Here is a 23,057-nt window from a genome sequence, read left to right as displayed (position 1 = left end):
CACAGTGCACACACAGATTGTGCTGTCTCATGCACACAAACAGTTCATAGCAGAAAAAAAATAAGTTTGACTTTTCATTCACAGGTACACCACCTGCAACACGCAATGCCTTTTGCCTGGCTGCACTTCCACACACAGCCAATAGTTCCTGACTTGAACTCACTGTGGAGCAAGGACCCGGATTCCACCGTCTTCTGCCCGCATTCTCCACCACTTGTAACATCGGGGGTTGGTTTAGCTTAAAGGTAGAGCTTACCAGTGAGCTGAGTCCACGCCAGATATGCAGTTTTAAGGGCTTGTCAGCCCACTTTTATTAAAGAAAGAAAATGTCCGATAACAGAAGTGTTGCCCACACAGGGGTTTCAGCTTTCCACAGCAACAATGTAAGTTCAATCAGAAATACCAAGCCACCTGGCTCTCTTTAGCAGCACTGCTGCTCAAACTTATGCTTCAGCCCTCTCGGCTCTATAACAGATTTCCTGTACACATGCTTCAGCCCTCTCGGCTCTATAACAGATTTCCTGTACACATGCTTCAGCCCTCTCGGCTCTATAACAGATTTCCTGTACACATGCTTCAGCCCTCTCGGCTCTATAACAGATTTCCTGTACACCCAGTACCTCAGCACTCTTTTCCAGCCCACAGGCTTGAACCCTCTGTCTACTCTGACAGACCTGTGCAGACATGCACACTTCTCCCTTGCTTGCCTGGACTCCTCGGGAGGGTGGAGCCCAGAACTATGGTCAGGTGTCTACAAATAGCCCAACACACACCTGACCAGTCAATCTGCTGGTGGATCTCAAAACCTGGAGAAAGCTGCAAAAGCAGTTTTCTCCAGTCCACAATTATGCTCTGAAGCCTTGCCTCAAGCAAATGTGCATACCCTATGTCCACTTTAACCCCATTTTTATAGCGACAGGGACTCTCACTATTACAATATATATATATATACATATACATATACATATACATACACACACACACACACACACACACACACATATAAACACATATAAACACTTTATTTTTAGACCACAGATTTGCACTATATACACTTGGAGTATCAATTACTCAACACATTAGTAGTATATCATCGGTTTGGTTCATATTGTATCACTTATATTCAATGTATCTAAAAATTTTTTCACTATCACGTCCATAGGTAAAAAAAAAAAAAAGAGACCATACTGTTTGCAAATAGTAGTTCATATTATTTACCCTTTAATCGGGGTTTAATTAGAAGCACTTACCACCAGGTACATATTAGAACAGTACCACTTATATTTTGTTTCCTTTTTTTTCTCTCATTGATTTACCTCACTAATTGGTAGTAGCAACGGTTTTATTAGCATTCCTTTTAATTTCAACCCTTCAATTGGAAACACCTGCCATCAGGAACATATAAAACGAGAAGAGAGCCATATCTACTTTGTTTTCTTTTTCATTAATTTAATCCACCTAGTGGTAGTAATTGGTAGAGGCAGCAGTTCCATTAATTATTATACATTATTTCCCAGTCCCAACCCTTGAGCTAGTACTTATTCCTTTGCGCGGAAACATTCAATTTTCTTTGCAAGTTATATGTACTTTCATGTATAGATTTGTAGATCTGTATTTCTACAGGCTGTTTTTTATGCACAATCATTATTGCACGTTTTCAATTTATGTTTATACGTTTATATAGTATTAGCGCTGCTTACAATTTATTCACATTAGTGAATAAACTTCCACTTTAATCCAAAACTGAAGCTCTCTCTAATACCGTTCCTTTCTTCGAAGCATAGCTACTTTCTTACAATGTGCGCCACATCATTCCGTGAAGTTAACATGCCACCAGCTGGGATGTTTTTGTTCAACTCCTGTTCACTTTCCTTTTCCACCCACCTCTAACCTCAATTAAAGCTTTAGCATAGAGACAAGCCTTGGTCATTGAATTTCTTTTCTTTTATCCTATAATGCATCCAGCCTCCTCACTGCGAGTTAACTGAAATAAGAGAAGGTCTATGTGGAATGTTTAAAGTTTTTTTTTTTTTTTTTTTAGTGAAAAAAGTAAAGCTTACAACAAATATGCATGCCTCATGCAGGGATGGAATTCAATCTTCATATCGTTAAAAATATACTATGAATGGTGTTCCGTCTTAATCTTCATACCTGCTCTCGCTGAGAACCTAGTCACCTTCTAACCCACACTTTATTGCTACAATTCCTTTCCTGCAGGTTGCTTTTCTTGATGTGTATGTATATGAAGGCATCCTTTTAGAAATACACCTCTGGCTGCATTATGTAAATCAGTCCACAGCTTTAGACATTCCTTGCACACATGAGATCCATAAGGCCTGGCTGCTTGGCCTTATGGACTTGGCCTACATTGGACTGGTTGCCAAGAGAGGCCTTCCACTTGAGAACCAGAAATTCTCTTAATTGGTAACCAGAACAGTGAAGACCAGTAGCAAAATCAGCAGTGCAGACTTTATCTATCTCCTCAGCTTTGCAGGAAATTCTTGAGGCTTTATTTCAGTTAAAGACTCATTCTTGAAGTGGGCATTCTTGCACTGCAAGTTAAAAGCTCATTAAAGTGAGTACACCCTTAAGTAAAAATGTCCAAATTGGGCCCAATTAGCCATTTTCTCTCCCTAGTGTCATGTGACTCGTTAGTGTTACAAGGTCTCAGGTGTGAATGGGGAGCAGGTGTATTAAATTTGGTGTTATCGCTCTCACTCGCTCATGCTGGTCACTGGAAGTTCAACATGGCACCTCCTGGTAAAGAACTCTCTGAGGATCTGAAAAAAAGAATTGTTGCTCTACATAAAGATGGCCTAGGCTATAAGAAGATTGCCAAGACCCTGAAACTGAGCTGCAGCACGGTGGCCAAGACCATACAGCGGTTTAACAGGACAGGTTCCACTCAGAACAGGCCTCGCCATGGTGAACCAAAGAGGACGAGTGCACGTGCTCAGCGTCATATCCAGAAGATGTCTTTGGGAAATAGACATATGAGTTCTGCCAGCTTTGCTGCAGAGGTTGAAGGGGTCAGCCTGTCAGTGCTCAGATCATACGTCACACACTGCATCAAATTGGTCTGCATGGCTGTCATCCAAAAAGGAAGTCTCTTCTAAAGATAATGCAAAAGAAAGCCCGCAAACAGTTTTCTGAAAACAAACAGACTAAGGACATGGATTTCTGGAACCATGTCCTGTGGTCTGATGAGACCAAGATAAACCTATTTGGTTCAGATGGTGTCAAGAGTGTTTGGAGGCAACCAGGTCAGGAGTACAAAGACAAGTGGGTCTTGCCTACAGTCAAGCATGGTGGTGGGAGTGTCATGGTCTGGAGCTGCATGAGTGCTGCCGGCACTGAGGAGCTACAGTTCGTTGAGGGAACCATGAATGCCAACATGTACTGTGACGTACTGAAGCAGATTATGATCCCATCCCTTCGGAGACTAGGCAGGGTTCCAACATAATGACCCCAAATACACCTCCAAGACGACCACTGCCTTGCTAAAGAAGCTGAGGGTAAAGGTGATGGACTGGCCAAGCATGTCTAAAGACATGCTTGGCCAGACCTAAACCCTATTGAGCATCTGTGGGGCATCCTCAAATGGAAGGCGAAGGAGCACAAGGTCGCTAACATCCACCAGCTCCGTGATGACATCATGGAGGAGTGGAAGAGGACTCCAGTGGCAACCTGTGAAGCTCTGGTGAACTCCACACCTAAGAGGGTTAAGGCAGTGCTGGAAATTAAATGGTGGCCACACACAATATTGAAACTTTGGGCCCAATATGGACAATTTCACTTAAGGGTGTACTCACTTTTGTTGCCAGCGGTTTAGAAAGTAATGGCTGTGTGTTGAGTTATTTTGAGGGGACAGCAAATTTACACTGTTATACAAGCTGTACACTCACTACTTTTCACTGTAGCAAAGTGTCATTTCTTCATTGCTGTCACATGAAAAGATATAATAAAATATTTACAAAAATGTGAGGGGTGTACCCACTTCTGTGAGATACTGTGTGCGTGTATATATCTTTTTCTGAAGTACAAAAAGGTGTACTTCCATCCTAACCTCGCCGTGGCGACGTACGTAATTTCCTCTTCTGCCTCGAGACACCCCCCCCCCACTGCCTTCTGGGACCTGTGTGTGTCCCAGAATATGACGGGGCCATTCAGAAAGCGACTCACGCATGCGCAGTAGGATACCGGCTGTGGAGCCTGAAGGCTCCACTGCCAGGTTCCCTTAGTTGTAATGGCAGTGCCTGCACCCGAGCCAATGGACGAATTGGCTACGGGGGGCTGACATCGCGGGCTCCGTGGATACATAAGTGTCCTTATTAAAGTCAGCAGCTACAGTATTTGTAGCCTCTGACTTTTTAAAAAGCTGGCCATACATAGATATAAAATCATGAGAAAAAAAACTTTATTTTTTGATCTGTTGAATGGCTGTATGTTAACACCATCATTGTTTGTATTGGATTTTTTTTCACATATTATCAATCGTTAACAACATAAATGGTACATTGTTTGTCGACCAATGATCAATGCACATGCGCTGCACATTTTTTCAAACTATTTATGATCGTTTTCTCTACTAATGTTTAGAAAATCGTTCGATTACGCAAAAAAATTCCAACATGACAGGTCTTTCTTTTGGCATAAAAGTTTTCTCGAAATTCGAACGATCGGGCTTATTAAACGCTTTTTCAAATGATTTTCTATCCATGTATTACCAGTTTAAGTGTTGTTTCTGTTTGCGGCTTCCTTCCTCTGCTATCAGTATGAATCACTTCTGACAAGCTTTTCTGACATCAAGAGAAAAAAGGTGACAGAGGGATTTCCAGCACACAGCCTGCGATTGACAGACTCATCTCCGTTCCTCTGATCAGTGTGAAGAGGGGTGTGTCTCTTCCTTCCAATAACTGTCAGAGCTCTCCTCACTGAGCTCTGCAGAGTGTAATTTCAGCTCTCCACCCCCCCCCCCCCTTTTTTTCTGAAAGCTCAGACAAGCTTTATAAATTCTGGACTTCTGAAATAAAGAAAAAACAAATTTTCGGTCTTTTTTTCGTTTATTTAGCAAAAAATAAAAAACCCAGTGGTGATTAAATACCACCAAAAGAAAGCTTCATTTGTGTGGAAAAAAAAAAAAAAAAAGATAAAAAAATAATTTGGGTACAGAGTTGAAAGCTGGAAATAGGCCTGGGCAGGAAGGTGGTAAAAGTGCCTGGTACTGAAGCAGTTAAGTAGCTGTAACCACTCAACAAAGCATTGATGCTGTCAGGTCAAATATTTATTTATGCATTATACACATATAAGTAAATACATGTGCAATGCACGCATTTAAAACCTCTTTATATACATTTCAAGCATTTAGAAAACCAGTTCAATATGTAAATAGCCCATAGAAATGACGACTATCTTTTGGTTCAATACACTTATTGCATAATCTGCAGCATAAGGATTCTTATATTAGATCTTACAGCTACATAGTGTATTTATCAATATTATTCATGTCTTCTTAATGGACCATAAAGTGCTGAAATGGCATTCAAGCTATAAACAGTTATAACATCAGTTTCTCAGTTTTCCCTTTACAGCCAATGAGGTGTTTATTCACAAACAGGATACCATTAACATCACATAGTGTGAAAACCAATATATGCAGCAACAAAGCCCCCATCAAACAGTTTATGATATGCTAGCACAATATTTTAACATGATTCTCTTATTGCTGGCTCCCTACAATGTCTCTTCTAATGACCTACAGGGTGGTTATGTGTGCTCCAATCACTGAATACAAATACTCACAAAATTAGTGATATGTAAATAAAATGCCAGCACACTATTAACTGAAAGGATAAGCTCACCTTTGGGGAAAAGGAATATATGCACATATTTTTGCAGAAAAACAATGTGGTTTTATTATTTTCTCCTCCAGGAGATTGCAACGCATTGCACTCACAATCAGCGGGGGAATGAGGGGGTGCAGGGGCCAGGAACTGGAGCATGGTACACCCTAACTGCCGGTTCACACAGGGGCGACTTGTCAGGCGACCTAGCCGCCTGACAAGTCGCCTCCCGTTCTGTACTACAGAACCGTTCTAATAAAAGCGACGCAAGTCGCTCCGACTTAGAAAAAGGTTCCTGTAGTATTTTTGGGGCGACTTCAGGCGACTTGCATTGACTTCTATACAGAAGTCGTTTTGCAAGTTGCTGCCGAAGTCGTGTGCAGGTAGCCTCGGTGATTCGACCTGCAAGTCGTGCCGCCCCTGTGTGAACCGGCACTAAATGTGTGTGTAATGTGTAAGATGCTGCAAAAAGGTGAACTTAGACGTTAACCTTTAAAATTTTAGGAGGATCAAAATTTTGACACTAGTCCAGTATTAGTATAAGCATCTAAAGTGCAGGATTATTAATAAAAAGAATAAAAAAATGATCAGTATTCATTATCCTAATATACGCATAAAGGACATCCTTATTACATTAACCACTTACTTACTGGGCACCTAAAACCCCCTCCTGCCCAGACCAATTTTATGCTTTTAGCGCTGTCACTCTTTGAATGAAAATTGCGCGGTCATACAACACTGTACCCAAATGAAATTTTTATCATTTTTTTCCCACAAATAGAGCTTTCTTTTGGTGGTATTTGATTACCTCTGGGTTTTTTATTTTTTGTTAAAAATTTTTAAAAAGACCGAAATAAAAAAAAAAAAAATACAAAACCGTTTTATATTTTGTTAATAAATTTTGCAAACAGGTAATTTTTCTCCTTCATTGATGTGCGGTGATGAGGCTACACTAATGGGCACTGAAAAGGTGGCACTGATGGGCACTGATGAGGTGGCACTGATTGGCACCACTGGTAGGCATTGATAGGTGGCACTCGTGGGCATTGATGGTGGGCACTGATTCGTGGCACTGATTTGTGGCACTGGCAGGCGGTACTGGTGGGCACATATGAGGCAGCTTTGACTCTTCCTCTTCAGGACTGATGTCCCTTTAACAGAAGCCAGTGATAGGCTTTTTTTTTTCCTCACGCTGTCAGCGTGAGAAGGGAAAACAAAAAACAAAAAAAAAACGATAACTGGTCTTCTGTTTACATGACATGATCAGCTGTTTATTGGCTGACACCTGATCACGTGGTAAGGGGCCGGGATCGGGAGCAGGAGACAGCTACGGGACATAGTGCTTTGAAGAGAGATAAGAAAACACTGCACATATATGTGCCTAGCCCACATTTCATGAATCGGGTTTACATCCACTTTAAAATATGTGTGTTTTAATGTGGCGCTTTGCATACATGGTGTAAAAAAACAAAAGCTAAAATATATAAATAAATCTAATCGTGTTAATTACGATATTTCTCAATATTCCCAATTATTCCTCCATATGAACAAAAAAATTATATGAAAGCTCTACCAAATTATGACAACTACTATTCATAAATTGTACATAAAAATTATATGTAAGACTCCACCAATTCATATACTATATTGTCAAAAGTATTGGGACACCTGCCTTTACACGCACATCAACTTTAATGGCATCCCAGTCTTAGTCCATAGGGTTCAATGTTGAGTTGGCCCACCCTTTGCAGATATAACAGCCTTCAACTCTTCTGGAAAGGCTGTCCACAAGGTTTAGGAGTGAGTCTATGGGAATGTTTGACCATTCTTCCAGAAGCGCATTTGTGAGGTCAGGCACCGATGTTGGACGAGAAGGCCTGGCTCACAGTCTCCGCTCGAAATCATCCCAAAGGTGTTCTATCGGGTTGAGTTCAGGACTCTGTGCAGGCCAATCAAGATCCTTCACCTCAAACTTGCTCATCCATGTCTTTATGGATCTTGTTTTGTGCACTGGTCCAAATCATTTGGTGGAGGGGGGATTATGGTGTGGGGTTGATTTTCAGCGGTTTGGTTTGGCCCCTTAGTTCCATTGAAGGGAAATCTTAAGGCGGCAGCAAACCAAGATATTTTGGATAACTTCATTCTCCCAACTTTGTGGAAACAGTTTGGGGATGGCCCCTTCCCGTTTCAACTTTACTGCGCACCAGTGCACAAAGCAAGGTCCATAAAGACATGGATGAGTAAGTTCGGGGTGGAGGAACTTGACTGGCCTGCAGAGTCTGGACCTCAACCAGATAACACCTTTGGGATAAATTAGAGTGGAGCCTGAGCGCCAGGCCATCTCGTCCAACATGCGCTTCTGGACAGTCTTCACAGAAGAGTTGAAGCTGTTATAGCTGCAAAGGGTGGGCCAATTCAATACTGAACCCTACGGTTTAAGACTGGGATGCCAATAAAGTTCATGTGTGTATAAAGGCAGGCGTCACAATACTTTTGACTATATACATACATACACACACACACACACACACACACACACACACACACACACTATAAAGCAAACATACATAAAAAATATACACCATAATACCAAATGTATTGGTACGCCTGCCGTTACATGAACTTTAAATGACTTTGCCCTGCGACTTGAAATCCGACATGCGTCTGACTTCAATGAACAGGGACCCGACTTTGATCCCCGACAATACCAGGCACTGCCTGATAGGAATCTTTAGGGGGAACTCCACGCCAAAAAAAAAAAAACACCTGGGTTCCCCCACCAAGAGCATAAGAGGCCCTTCGGTCTGGTTGGTTTTTAAGGGGAACCCCCACGCCGAAAAACTACATGCAGGTCCCATCCCCCCCCCAATCCATAATAGACCCTTATCCGAGCGCACAGCCCGGCAGGTCAAAAAAGGGTGTGGGGACGAGCGCCCCCTTATGATGTCACCGCCCGGGGCATTATGGGTGGTGACGTCATAAGGGGCAGGCCTCCGGTGACCCCGCCCCATGCCAATATAAGAATTGGCACACTGCGCACCTAACGTTAGAGTGGGAGAGAGTGTTGAGTCAACATCGGAAAAAGAACAGACGGAGAAGACAGTGGAGAAGACCTGGCAGAGGCAGAAGAATCGAAGAGGGCTAGAAGACATCAGCGGAGAAGATCCGGAGAGGGGAGAAGAACCAGCAGAGGCAGAAGAGCCGGAGAGGGGAGAAGAAGTCGGACGCGATGCCGGAGCTGACAATAAAATTACTTTAAAAACCTGTGTACTAGAGCTACACGATTCTGGCTAAAATTTTTTTGCTTAGAATAAAGATCACGATTCTCACAGTGTAACATCTTCTTTCACATTATACAAAAGAAAATTGGGCTAACTTTACTGTTTATTTATTTTTTATTCATAAAGTGTATTTTTTTTTTTTTTTTTTTTTAATTGTGTTTGAAAAACCGCTGCGCAAATACGGTGTGACATAAAATATTGCAATAACCACCATTTTATTCTCTGCTAGGGTCTATGCTAAAAAAAAAAAAAAAAATGTATCATATTTGCGTGTTCCAAGTAATTTTCTAGCAGAAAATAATGATTTTTACTTGTAAGCAACAAATGTCAGAAAAGGTTTGGTCTTTAAATGGTTAAACTTCCTTCATTTACACACCGGAGTTCTTTCCTTTGATAAAAGAAGGAAAAGATACTTTGCTTCTACTTATTTGTTTGTTGTGATAAAACTTGGCAGGCTGTGAAAACTCCCTTCACTTGTTAGAAAGAATCATGACATGAAAGCGGTTGTATACCCGCTGACATTTTTTTTTTACCCCTGTAAAGCAAAAGGCATAATGAGCTAGTATGCACCGCATACTAGCTCATTATGAAATACTTACCTTAGAACGAGGCGTCGGTATCTTACCTGGTCCACGCCAAGGGAGCTGTCATGTTGCCTCGGCGTGTCTTCCGGCGCTGTGATTGGCTGGAGCCGCGATGTTGTCACTTCCGCGCATGCACGTGGGAGATTTCTTACCCGGCAAGGTCCGGCAGTTGCCGGGCCTTCAGCCGAGAATCCCCTGTGCGCATGCGCCACTGCAGTCAGCAGCTCATAACAAGGGGAATATCTCCTAAACCGTACAGGTTTAGGAGATTTTTTTTTTACCTACAGGTAAGCCTTATTATAAAAAAAAAGACTATAAAACCACTTGAAGGGAAAAAGATTGTGATTTTGATTCTTAGCAATTAAACATGCAGCTCTACTGTGTTTTAGTTGACACTTTTTTTTTTTTTTTAGGTGAATGGGTAGGAGTACAATGTACCCAATACTCATTCACATAGGGTGGGGGGCCGGGATCTGGGGGCCCCCTTGTTAAAAGGGGGCTTCCAGATTCCAATAAGCTCCTCGCTTGCAGACCCCAACAACCAATGGCCAGGGTTGACGGGAAGAGGCCCTTGTCCTCATCAACATGGGGACAAAAGGTGCTTTGATCCCACTTCAGTGATATTCAATGGGCTGAAGTAGTGCAGGGACTACTTTGAAGTTGGCACCACTTGAAGTCGTACTAATATGAATGGTTGTCATTGGAAATCATGGGGAACGACTTGTCATGCAACTTTGGGAAGGCTGTCCACAAGGTTTAGGAGTGTGTCAATGGGAATGCCCTATTACTTTTGGTAATATAGTGTATATCCACCAATTCATATAAATATAAAGTGCATTCAAATCCAATTTTATATATATATAGTGCAGTCCAAACCTACAAAGTGTTCCCAGTACTTGTGCAAATAAATATATCAATTCAATTAATGATGCTATATGCAACTATAAATTAGATTGAAACTTTTGTGCAAAATGTGTCAAAGTACAAAATTAATTCATACACTGTGAACAGTCTCATAGGTAAACCTTTAGCACATGCAATTTCATAAATCATTTGTTCTTTTTATTTTTTCATTCCAGATTTGTGTAACCCGCTAGTATATTTGATAGTATTTATGTGATCACCACATGTTCCACAAATATAGTGTGGATGGCAGCTCACCTCCAAGTTTGATCTATATTTTCATATAGATCAAACAAGCTTGCCAGCACACTTCTTAGTGCTAGGGGGTCTCTCGTGCACCGCCCGTGTATCTTCACGTCTATTACTCATTTCCGCTTGTCTCCCAGATTGAATCATGAATAAGTGAAAAGATTCTCCATAATGTAAAACCGCCATATATTTTTATTTAAAAATAGAACATTTGTACGCTCATATTTTTTATGACCTAAAACAGTGTAGCAAATTCAATATGTTTCTCTATGGAGCGTCTGGTCATGATACGTAGGGAGGAGCCGGGTGACATCACTTCCATGTCACTTCCGGACCAGCTTGCAAAACTCAAATTATCTCTGCTGACAGTTATCAGATTGCACTCTTTTCAGCCATCTCTGAGGATTACAAAACACCTCTCACCTATGTTATGGAGAAACGGAGGTGTGTCTTTAGTTCTGTCCTAGGGTGACAAGACTGCTGCTCCATACAGTACAGTGAGTAAGAACTGTCTCCCTATGACAGGAAGTTACTGGCAGAACTACTCAATGAAAAATAAAATCTTTTGATAGGTTTAGATGTGTTTTAATCTTCTTCCATCCAAACAACTATATTGAATTGAACATTCAGATGATGAAAGGATACGCATAATGTGGTGTTAAGGGATTAGTTTAACAAGAGCCCTACAAACCTCCTTATGCACACAACAAATTCACTGAAAAAGAGGCACTTACCTGCTCTTATCAGTTATTTGCTCTTGCATCATACGCAGCTTGGCGGGGGGAATATAAGCTCCTCCAGTCCGGGTAAGGATGGGATCCAGTTCCTCTTTCTTTTTCTTTACTGGAGGTTCTGCTAAACCCGGATCTTCTGATCTCTGCTCACTATTTCCAGTCGGTGGAGACTTATTGTTCCGTTTTCGGTCAAAGTCTGCTTCTGGGCCTCTTCTTGAGAGGTCTCTTCCCCACTCCCTGTCTGGCTCTCTTCTTGTCCTGTCTCCATCTGGATCTCTTCTTGATCTGTCTCTATCAGAGTCTCTGTCTGGGTCTCTTCTCCATCTGTCTCGCTCAAAGTCCTTATCTGGATCTCGTCTTGATCTGTCTCGTTCATAGTCCTTATCTTTTCTTGATCTGTCCCGCTCAGGGTCTCTCTCCAGATCTTCTTTTCTCGATCTGTCATACTCCCTGTCCCTTACCTTCCATCTACCAAAAAACAAAAAGATGAACAGTAATGTACACTAAACCAGAGAAACAATATATAAACACTTTAAGGAACACAACTTATTTGAACATTTAAATAATTATCCACAGATTTACTCCAAAGACCTTTGTCATAACCAAAATATTAACCTGCATACCCAGGAATACCTAATCCAATCTAATAGCAGAGAAACTAAGAACTATTACAAGGACTGTCTGCTTTGCAAAAGAACAAACACTTGCCTTGTATTCTCTGACCGGTCATTTCTCCCATTTCTTGGCCGATTATCATCATCATCATCATCATCATCATACCGGTCACGATTAGAGTAACCTTTACTATCATATGGAGAGAGTGATCGATCTCTGTCTTGATACCTGCAAGAAATTTTAGTAAGGTAAATAATGAAAGCACTGTACTGCATGCCCCGTAAATCTTCTTCTACCTGAGATCTGACAGTTTTATCATAAAGACGTCTTTCTGAATGCTAGAAACATTAATTTTCAAATGTCACATTGCACTCCATCCCCAGAATTCATAATTAGCATGAAAAAGTAAACATCACATCCTTCTCTTTGACATAAAGGAGAACTCTTCAACCTCATTGGGAATCTTGTCTAAATGATGTATTGGGATGTGTGTTTAAAGAGAAGTTCCAGGCAGAAAACAAAATCAGTGACCTGTTAAGAGTATTCAGGCCACTATGCTGAAGTCAGAACAACATTATCTACAAATTGTAAACAAAACCCTAAGGTTAATGATGCGCAAGGAAATAAGACAAGGTCTATTGAAAATAGTTAAAAGCAGCCAGCACCAAAAGTCTAATACTAAACTCAAACGCAATGTCATGAATAAAGATGCAGCGCTAATATAATAAAATAATGAATTGATCAGAAAGAGAATAATGGTGAAAAAACTCTCAAAGAAGAAAACTAATGCAAATACCACACAAAATTTGCTAACAGTGATGAACAAATAATGAATAAATTGAATATATAATAACCAATGCAAACAAATAATGGTGAAAAGAACTCTCACTAAACAAAACTAAGGCAGGTACCTTATAAATAAAATAAATAATATTATTAATAAATAATAAAAGTGATATGTGATAAAAAATAAACCACATAATTATTGTTATGACATATAATGGAAAAAGAGGAACAATCATTTGCAAATCACTAATGAAAGAAGAGTCCCAATTCCAATAAACACAGTGTAGATGAATAAATCAGTAAAAGTCCATATAGAATGTGAAGATAAAACTCCAAAAAGAAGTGCAACCAGATCTAGTCTCCAAGATAATTCACACCCGAGTGAGTATTAGCGCTCCTTACTGACTACAGATGACCACCATAAGGTAGTCTCACCAGGCACAGGGAAATTCAGCTTTCCCAGGAACCTATTCCAACGTCTGCAGTATGAAACTAAGATCGTGGTACTCTGTTCTCACCTCCCCCTCGATCTTTTCTTCTCCTTCCTCCGCTCCGGTCTGTCCTCAGTCTACACTGATGCTCCTCTCGCCCAGCAATACACGATGCAGGTACCGAATTACCGGGTGCACAGAAGAAGCCACGCCTCCCACGACGATACAGGAAAGCGACTCGCTACACGGTGTTATTAAGCTTTGCCCTTTGCATGCTATAGGGGCAGATGCTGGATAGGGTAGCCTCAAACCACGCCTATTTCATCTCGTCTCTTGGCATGCCCACAGCCGCTGTCACGGCCCACCCAACATTATCTACAATCCTTCCCCACAATGCAGATTAAGCCATACACAGCTCAAATTTCGTCAGATTCCTGCTGAATTGTCAGAAATTCAAACTGTGGGTTACTCTGTTGGCACTACCCAGTTTGACAAAACTTCCATTAAAAGGAGAAGCATGGCCAAAGCTTTTCTTTGGCTGTACTTCTATAGATCACAAGAAGTGCAGTGTCTTCCACCCTCCTGTGACCAGTTTCCAGCAGATAGTGGGCTAAAGCCCACTGTTGGCTGACATCACTCAGCCAGTCCAGTCGGGATTCACCCAGATGGCTAGACAGGCACCACACCGGGAGACTGAGCAAGCCACTCCCTCCTTAGTTCGGCGCTCCAGTGAGCACTGGAGGGGCAAAGCCAAGAGTCGGTGACTGACAGTCACTTCTCTCTGATCAGAGCGGAGAACTCAGCGATCAGCAGTGTTTACTCAGTTCTCAGTGCAGAGGCGGCAGGGGATTGGTGCTGCCTCCACCTACGTGAGTATACATATTTTTTGTGGAAACCCCAAACTTCTTTTTTAAAAAGTTGAAGTAGCTAGGTGGAAAATGTTTGGCCAATGAGATCAGATGCAGTCACTGTTCAGGCAGCAAATGGTGCTGACATTATCTGGAAACAACAGCCAACGGTGCTGATTCCTCCATCCACACTATTTAAGGTGATTTCTCTAGTTAAGCCTCAGGGTGTATGGCTAGCATAAGACCCACTTCTGTGAAGGACTACAGCATCTGTCTGTCAGTAACAAGGGACACCATCTAGCCTCCTGATAATGCAGAGAGAGGGGCAGCTAGAAGAGCAAGTGATAAGGACTAAGGAAGCATCAAGAAAAATTAAGGGACTTCGAACGCTGAGAAGAAGCCAGGAAGACATCCCCATTATGATATCTTCTGAGTGATGGCACAACCTCCAGTCCTCCAAGGGAGAAGATCAGTGCATTAGGATAACTAAGTAATACCAGCTGCAGTTTGTGATCTATAGCAAAAACGTATGACCATGAAGGCAAAGCAACATTAATTACATGCCACATGGATTCCTGAATAAATGGCACCATGGCAAGAGCATCAGAAATAGAGCATCAATGATCTTTCACATTTCATACAGTAGCAGTAAGCAACACAACTACACAAATGCAGTCATGTGTTTCTGCATGTTTTTTCACGCATTACCGTGCATTGCGGTATTCATTTGAATGAACTGCTTACTGCATCTAAAATCGCACCAAAGAAGCGCAGGACTTTTTTTTTATTTAAATCGCACCACACCAAAATGCATAGTACTTTATTACCATGCGTTTTGTCACAGAATTTCTCATGCCCTTCAGCATGCCCCGCTCATCTGCAAAGGAATGCACTTTTTTTATGCACTGCGGAAAAAGCGTGGCTTTGTGTGCATTCCTGCATCTTTACAAATGTGAACCTAACCTATTCTTATTGAAAGGAGAAGTATGGCGAATCCTGGACCTGTAAAAAGCACCCCGCCAGTAAAACATTATGGCCATTGGCCTTAATACCAAAAGTACTAGATCCCGGGGTCCAGCTCTCTAAAAAGAGAAGCGTTACAGGCAAAACCTCGTTTCTTCGGATATGAGGCCCGGATACCATTCAATTCGGCCTAAAAGACACTTTGAATGGATCCAGCTGCATAGCTAGCCCCAGCAAGGATTGCTCCAGAGGAGCTTAGCACAACACATCTTCACTCGTGACAAACACCTTAGACACTGGCGAAAAAACTGAGATACTCCCAGTAGTGGGAGGGGTTATATAGGGAGGCAACTTCCTGTTTAGGGTGTGCCAGTGTCCAGTACCTGAAGGTGGACTATAACCCACATAGTAACTACTATGGCTCTGTGTCCCGTGATGTACGATTAAAGAAAGCTCATTTTGGCTATACTTCGTCTGTAGGTCACAGGAGGGCAGATCATCAGCCTGAAGAAGGAGCGCGTGTGCTCCGAATACGCGCCTGCTGGCCCTGTGTCCCACATCCAGTAATGTCACAGCCCACAGGGAGACAACTGCCAGCTTGACTTGGAGCCTTGGAAACCCCTGCAGCTAGCGAGACAGCAGCAGCACCCCACACCGCTGGCTATCTGGATCAGGACTACACAGCGAGACATCCCTTGTGACTAGCCATTTTAACCCTTACCATGTGAGTTAATTCTTATTTTTATCTTAATAAATTCATCATTAATCATTTTAATATACTGCACTGAGCGCCGCTGTTCTCCACATTATAGTGCAGATCATTCTACCTCCTGTGATCAGTTTTCACCCGACAACGGGATAAAACCCCGCTGACGATTGATGTCAATTTATAGTCGGGATCCACCCAGATGCCTGGACCGGGAGCTGGATCAGCCTCTCAGCAAGCCGCTGAGAGCCTGATCCTGACGGTCCTGCCCACTCCACAGTCCAGCACTCTAGTGAGCACTGGAGGGGCAGAGCAAAAGGCTGGTGATTGACACGACTCTCAGTGAAGACGGAGAACTGAGCAAACAGCGGTCTTTGACCGCTCAATTCTCAGTCTTAGAAGCGGCGGGGGATCAATGCTATATTCTCCTAGGTAAGTATATTTTTTTTTTCTAAAATCTTTTGAAAAAACTTTGAACATATTTCAGTATTGTGGCTGTTGCCTACAAAGATATACCTTATCATGCAGGGCAATAAACACACAGACTATACAAAATAATTAATACTGCATACCTGTCCTCTGGAGAGGAACTTCTTCGACGAGAGCTGTAGGAGTCATGCTTGTCATAACTGGAGGAACTCTGAAATTTTCAGAAAAGATGTCACGATCATTTAGATTGTACACATTTTTGAAAAAAAAAGATCCTTTATATACAAAGAGAAAGAACAGTTTGAAAAAATGTCAAAGCAAATACAAAGATACAGAAAAATAAGTATTATATAAATAATGTGCAATTTACTATGACTTTCCTTAGGCTGTCTGAGATTGAGAAAAGATCTAGAGATTTTGTTAGGGTCTATTCACACTTGTGACATTGTGATGTTTTTACAGGTTACCAGTTTAGAGTTACAGAGGGGATCTTGCGCTAGAATTAGTGTTCTCGCTCTAACGTTCTCTACGATACCTCACGTTCAGGTTGAACTCCGTTTACATATGCGGGACAATTTCCCTTTAAGTTTATAATGTAAATTATGTTTTTTAATGTAAATATTTCTTGTAATAGGAATAGGGCATGACAGGTCCTCTTTACAGAGATCTGGGGTCTATAAGAGAAAAAAAAAAAAACACAAAAACACACAATCTCAGGCCTCCCAACAAAACATCAGTGTTTACATCTACTGGCGCCAGAAGTGACGTCATGATGTCGCTTCCAGGCCTCCGAGGGTCATAGAGATGGCCGGGGACCATCTGATCCACAGTCAGCTCTATGGTAAACCGCTGCCGGCGACGGATTCATTCTCCAGCTCCTCGATCGTACAGGCGAGCCAGGAGAAGCACCAGAGGGCGGCGGGGGGGGGCTGAACAACTGCTATGATTGCTTTTACATTGCAGGGAATTGCCTGCTGAAGACAAAAATCTCCACTTCAACCTAAGAACGTCATATGATGACCAGTTAAGGTTAAGTGGTTAATGCTTACACAAAAAGCAGAAATTACCCATTCACCAGTGCTGCATGATCCTGGATAAAATGAGAATCACAATTTTTTTTGTTTAGAATAAAGATCACAATTCTCAGCGTAACTTCATCATTCACATTATAGAAAAAAAATTAGGTTAATTTTACGGTTTCGTTTTTTTTTTTTAATTCATTGAAGTATATTTTTTCCCAAAAAAATTGCTTTGAAAAGACCGCTGCACACATACAGTGTGACATAAAACCAAATGTTTAAGTTCATGTAAAACATGTACAGTATGGATACAAAATCACAAAAATTTTGAAAACCCAAGAATTATGGAAATACAAAATCACAAAAATTTTGAAAATGCAAGAATTGACGACCCAATCCAAAGTATGACTAGAAGTTAAAGCAGAACTAAACCCTCCTATTCTTTTGAAGCAAGGAAGCTGCCATCTTAGCGCCCCTGCTTGATCTGTAACTGATTCTACTGGGTGCCAGTGCTAGGCACCACATGTGAGCGTAACAGCCATAGTTTTTTTTAATGGGATTTTAATAAAAAGGTTGTGCGATGATCCTATATTGTGGCTCACAAGCCCAATCATTGAAGAGCTAATGGAGCAGGTAGTGCAAGCAGGAATCCCGATCTTAAACCAAGTGTTGTTAGACCCTTTCTTTCTGGGTCTTATAAACTGGTGAGCCCCAGTGTGGAAGGGTATAGGATTGGGATCAGGAAGGAGCACAGTGGAGCACTTTATTGATGCATGAAGTGTGGAGAAAGGAGCATCACCTCTTTATAGACTGTTTTGTCACTATTGGCACTTTTAAGTGAAGTTTATGGACTTCTGCACTTTATTTATATTTTGTGGCACCATAAGCAAATTTGATTTGTTTTTGGGCATTATTGATACTTTTCACATTTGATATCTAGCGCTTACCGTTTTGAAAATAGTGTTGCACATGAGATACATTTATGACACCAGCCATTTGAAAGTTTGACAGTTTGGATGAGAACAACCAATACAAGTTAGCAATCCCAGCTTGCCGGGGATGTAACTGTTTTTTGAAAGTGTTATACTGAGGTTCCATTAACATTAGGGGTTTTAGTAATCGTCGTGATTCTGTGCGTGATCTCAAATCACACTGAAATCGCAAAACGCATGTTCGGGTGCCATTCACTTTCAATAGCAATAATGTGGTGCGGTTTTGCCATTATTATCACGTGGAAATCATGACAAACAGCAACTAACTAAGCCGATTGCCCAAAAGAAGCTCCTGCTCCATTTTGGGCGACAAGCTTTCTGCAGAGCAATAATCACAGCAAAACCGCACAGTGCTTAGGTGTCATTGAAAATGAATGACACCCAAACATGCATTTTGCGATGGTAGTGCGATTGCAGGCAGAATCGCAATGATTCTGCCTGAGATCCAAAAACGCCAAATGTGAATGCAGCCAGATATGTTTAGCTCTGCTTTATGACAAATTCAGTGAAGTGCAATGCTCCAGAAAATCAAGTAACAGATGCCTGACAATTTACTTGTGCTCTTCTGTGACCCACAATCGACAACAGCATAAGGTCCGCTGTCGGCTGACATTACAGAGCCACTCCAGACTATGGAAGGATCCCGACAATAATGAGCCAGCCGCTCACACCCCTCATCTGCATGGCGCTCCATTGAGAATTAAAACAGCAGCAAAGGCTGGTGACTGATAGTCACCACTTTCTGCTCAGAGTTGACTGGGAACTGAGCGATCAGCAGTCATCTGATCGCTCAGTTCTCAGGCTTAGAGCTGGTGGGGGACAGCTGCAGCAATCACACCAATGCTACAACATGGTAGTGAGTATGTATGTTTGTTTTTTTAGAACTCCATACATTAACTTTACCACTGACAAGTTTGCTTACAATGGCAGATTGTATTAATTTATGAGCGCCGGCATTCTTACCATTGGCGCCCGGCTGTGGCTTCACGCTGTGAATGGCCGGGCAATCTTCTGGGACCTGTGACGTGTCCCAGAAGATTGCAGGGAGGGGGGAAGAGGTGAACTTCCTTCCAGTGCCGTGGAGCCCCGGGAGGAAATGGGAGCTGGATGTCTCTAAAAAGAGGGTATCCACTCCCCCCCCCCCCCCAAAAAAAAATGTCAGGGGGTCAGCATCACTTAAAGGGGTTGTAAACCCTTGTTTTGTTTTTTTAAAACAAAAAAGCAAACATGTTATACTTACCTCCACTGTGCAGTTGGTTTTGCACAGAGTGGCCCCCAATCATCCTCTTCCGGGGTACCTCAGCGGCGCTGGTGGCTCCTACCCACATCGAGTGTCCACGTTGGAGAAGCGCTCTCCTTGGTGGACACCCGTGCGGGCGCGCTCCTGAGTCCTGCATCCACACAGAATGCAGGACTCAGCCCCGGCGCTGTGTCATTGGATTTGATTCACAGCAGCGGAAGCCAATGGCTGCGCTGCTATCAATCTATCCAATCAGGACACGAGACACAAGGTAAAGCTGGTGTGCTCGTTCCCGGTCGGAGAAGGATCGGGGTTGGGTAAGTAAAATGGGGGCTGGGGCACCACAGAAGGGTTTTCACCTTAAGGCCCCTTTCACACTGGGGCGGTGGGTGCTTAGGTGGTAAAGCGCCGCCCAATCTTAGCTGCGCTTTACCGTCAATTTTGCTTGGCTATTTGGCCGCTAGCGGGGCACTTTTACCCCTCCGCTAGCGGCTGAGAAAGGGTTAAAACCAACGTAAAGCGCTGCTGCAGCAGCGCTATGCCAGTGGTATAGCCGTTCTGACCATTGATTTCAATGGGCAGGAGCGGTGTATACACCGCTCCAAAGATGCTGCTAGCAGGACTTTGTTTTTTAGTGTCCTGCCAGCTCACCGTTCCAGTGTGAAAGCCCTCTGGGTTTTCCCATTGGAGACACAGCAGCAGCTCTTTCAGGGTGCTTTGCAGGCGCTACTTTTAGCGCTGTAGCGCCCCAGTGTGAAAGGGGTCTTATGTAAGGATGAGCGGAGCGGAGTTCCACCCAAAAATGGAACTTCCGCTTTAAAGGGGTTGTAAACCCTCATGCTTTTTCACCTTAATGCATTCTATGCATAAGACTAAGGATGAGCTCCGGCGTGTTCGCACACTCCACGTGCACAGCCCGCCAGGAAGTCGGCACGGTGCTGCGCTAATCACAGGCAGTGAGACATTTTCCTGATGTACGGCTGCAGAGATCAGGAAATGTCTCACTGCCTGTGATTAGCGCAATGCCTTGCCGACTTGCTGGCGGGCTCTGCACGTGGAGTGTGCGAACACGCCGGAGCTCATCCTTAGTCTTATGCATAGAATGCATTAAGGTGAAAAAGCATGAGGGTTTACAACCCCTTTAAAGCGGAAGTTCCATTTTTGGGTGGAACTCCGCTTTAAATACAGACTGGAAGTGTGAATCTACTAGTCCTCCCCTGCTGCACTTAGTGGTTCCTCCCAACAATCTCCACATCTGTACAGGACACTGTAGAGCAGTGTTTCTCAACTCCAGTCCTCAAGGCGCCCCAACAGGTCACGTTTTCAGGCTTTCCTTATTTTGCACAGGTGATTTGATCAGTTTCGCTGCCTTAGTAATTACCACAGCCATTTCATCTGAGGGAAATCCTGAAAACATGACCTGTTGGGGCGCCTTGAGGACTGGAGTTGAGAAACGCTGCTGTAGAGACACAGGGGTGAGTGGGAGGAACCATTGAGTACAGGGGTTAGAACACAGACACCCCCAGGAGTGTCAGCATTTCCAGGAATGTGAGTGGTGTATTTGTCTTCCTCACAGCTGTGATAGCCATAAAGGTGTACTCTCTTCTTACAGGTACAGCCGATATTCCAACTGTAATGTGTAACAGTCACCAGTATGGCCATAGGAACGTATCCTTCCTTGAGGCACCCGATGATCTGTACTTGTAGGGCTATTGTACAGGACAGCTACTCACTCTGACTTGGGCCACACTGCTCTTCATATCTCTCCTCCTCCCGCCCGGACCCTCGCTGGATGATCTTCCTGCCGATAACACTCTTCCCGGGAATCCGTGCACCTCCTTTCTTCTTCCGGGCCCCTCGTGATCCCCCAAACTTCACCACAATCAGCAGACCGAGCCCCGCACACCACGGAACATCCACTTCCGGTTTCCAAATCCAGGTACCCTGATGTGACGTATACGGAAACCCGTACAGGACAAACTTCCTCCATAGACGAAGCGCTGTGAAAGAGTGTTCTTCTGTAGTAGACTTTGGATTGCTGTGAAAGAGTGTACAAAAAAAAAACACTACAGAGACAGACAGAAATAAAGAGCCAGCTCCTTCATTTCGTTTCAAACATACAATGACAACAGTAATGTTTATGTAAAGGAAAATGTTGGTTGTGGAAAACACACCACTTGCATTCTATTCTACCATACCTACCAACTTTTTGAGATGGGAATGAGGGACACCTATCGGCAGAAGTGTGCAGGCATAGGACACGCCCCTTGCCACCTCCCCTTAACCGCTTCAGCCCTGGAAGATTTTACCCCCGTCCCGACCAGAGCACTTTTTGCGTTGCTTTAACTGACAATTGCGCGGTCATGTGACGTTGTACCCAAACAAAATTGACGTCCTTTTTTCCCCACAAATAGAGCTTTCTTTTGGTGGTATTTGATCACCTCTGCGTTTTTTATTTTTTGCGCTATAAACAAAAAAAGAGCAATAATTTTGAAAAAGACACAATATTTTTTACTTTTTCCTATAATAAATATCCCCCAAAACATATAAAAAAATGTTATTCCTCAGTTTAGGCTGATACGTATTCTTCTACATATTTTTGGTAAAAAAAAAAAAAAAATCAAAATAAGCGTATATTGATTGGTTTGCGCAAAAGTTATAGCGTCTACAAAATAGGGGATAGATTTATGACATTTTTCTTTTTAATTTTTTTTTTAGTAGTAATGGCGACGATCTGCGATTTTTATTGGGGCTGCGACATTATGGCGGACACATCAGACAATTTTGACACATTTTTGGGACCATTGTCATTTATACAGCAATCAGTGCTATAAAATGCATTGATTACTGTGTAAATGACACTGAAGGGGTTAAACACTAGGGGGCGATGAAGGGGTTAAGTGTGTCCTAGGAAGTGATTCTAACTGTGGGGGGATGGGCTTCAAGTCACATGACAGCAATCACTGCTCCCAATGACAGGGAGCCGTGATATCTGTCATGACACAAGGCAGGACGGGGAAATGTTGACAAAGGCACTTCCCTGTTCTGAGGCTCCGTGACACGATTGCCGGAAGACCGCTGTACGCGGCTCTTAAAGGGGACGTACAGGTACGCCCATTTGCCCACCGCTGCCATTGTGCCGACGTATATCGGCGTGCGGCAGTCGGCAAGTGGTTAAAGGAGAATTGTATAAAAAACAAGATTGGTTAAACCCACAAGTGCTTTTTTTACCACTACTATTCCTTTATGGGGGGGTTCTGTAGATTTGGGACACTCGCAAGCTGCGCGTGAGACATAGAATCTTCCAATATGCGTTCCACAGGTGTTCTGTCAATAGGGAACGCTCTTCAAACGCGGATTTACTTTAAATGCCGCTTGTAGCTGCGCATGCCCTATTCGAGAGCATTTCATATCGACAGAACACCTGTCCCTTC

At 42.8% G+C, this 23,057-nt stretch overlaps 1 protein-coding gene across 1 annotated transcript in view; it reads right to left on the bottom strand.

Moving 5' to 3' along the window:
- CWC22 (CWC22 spliceosome associated protein homolog) overlaps positions 1-21,608 on the bottom strand; it is a 140,390-nt gene extending 118,782 nt beyond the window's left edge. Inside the window, exons 1-4 of the mRNA XM_073633752.1 lie at positions 21,357-21,608; positions 16,516-16,583; positions 12,303-12,437; positions 11,595-12,062 (exon numbers count right to left, since the gene is read on the bottom strand). Coding sequence (XP_073489853.1) covers positions 11,595-12,062; positions 12,303-12,437; positions 16,516-16,583; positions 21,357-21,383 — 698 coding nt within the window. The 5' untranslated portion in view covers positions 21,384-21,608. The remainder of the gene's footprint in view (positions 1-11,594; positions 12,063-12,302; positions 12,438-16,515; positions 16,584-21,356) is intronic.
- Positions 21,609-23,057: the final 1,449 nt, after the last annotated feature.

Source organism: Aquarana catesbeiana, linkage group LG06 (genome assembly GCF_042186555.1).
Source record: "Aquarana catesbeiana isolate 2022-GZ linkage group LG06, ASM4218655v1, whole genome shotgun sequence".
Lineage (NCBI taxonomy): Eukaryota > Metazoa > Chordata > Amphibia > Anura > Ranidae > Aquarana > Aquarana catesbeiana.
The sequence above is the reverse complement of the archived record's forward strand: the minus strand, read 5'-3'. Positions and strand labels throughout refer to the sequence as shown.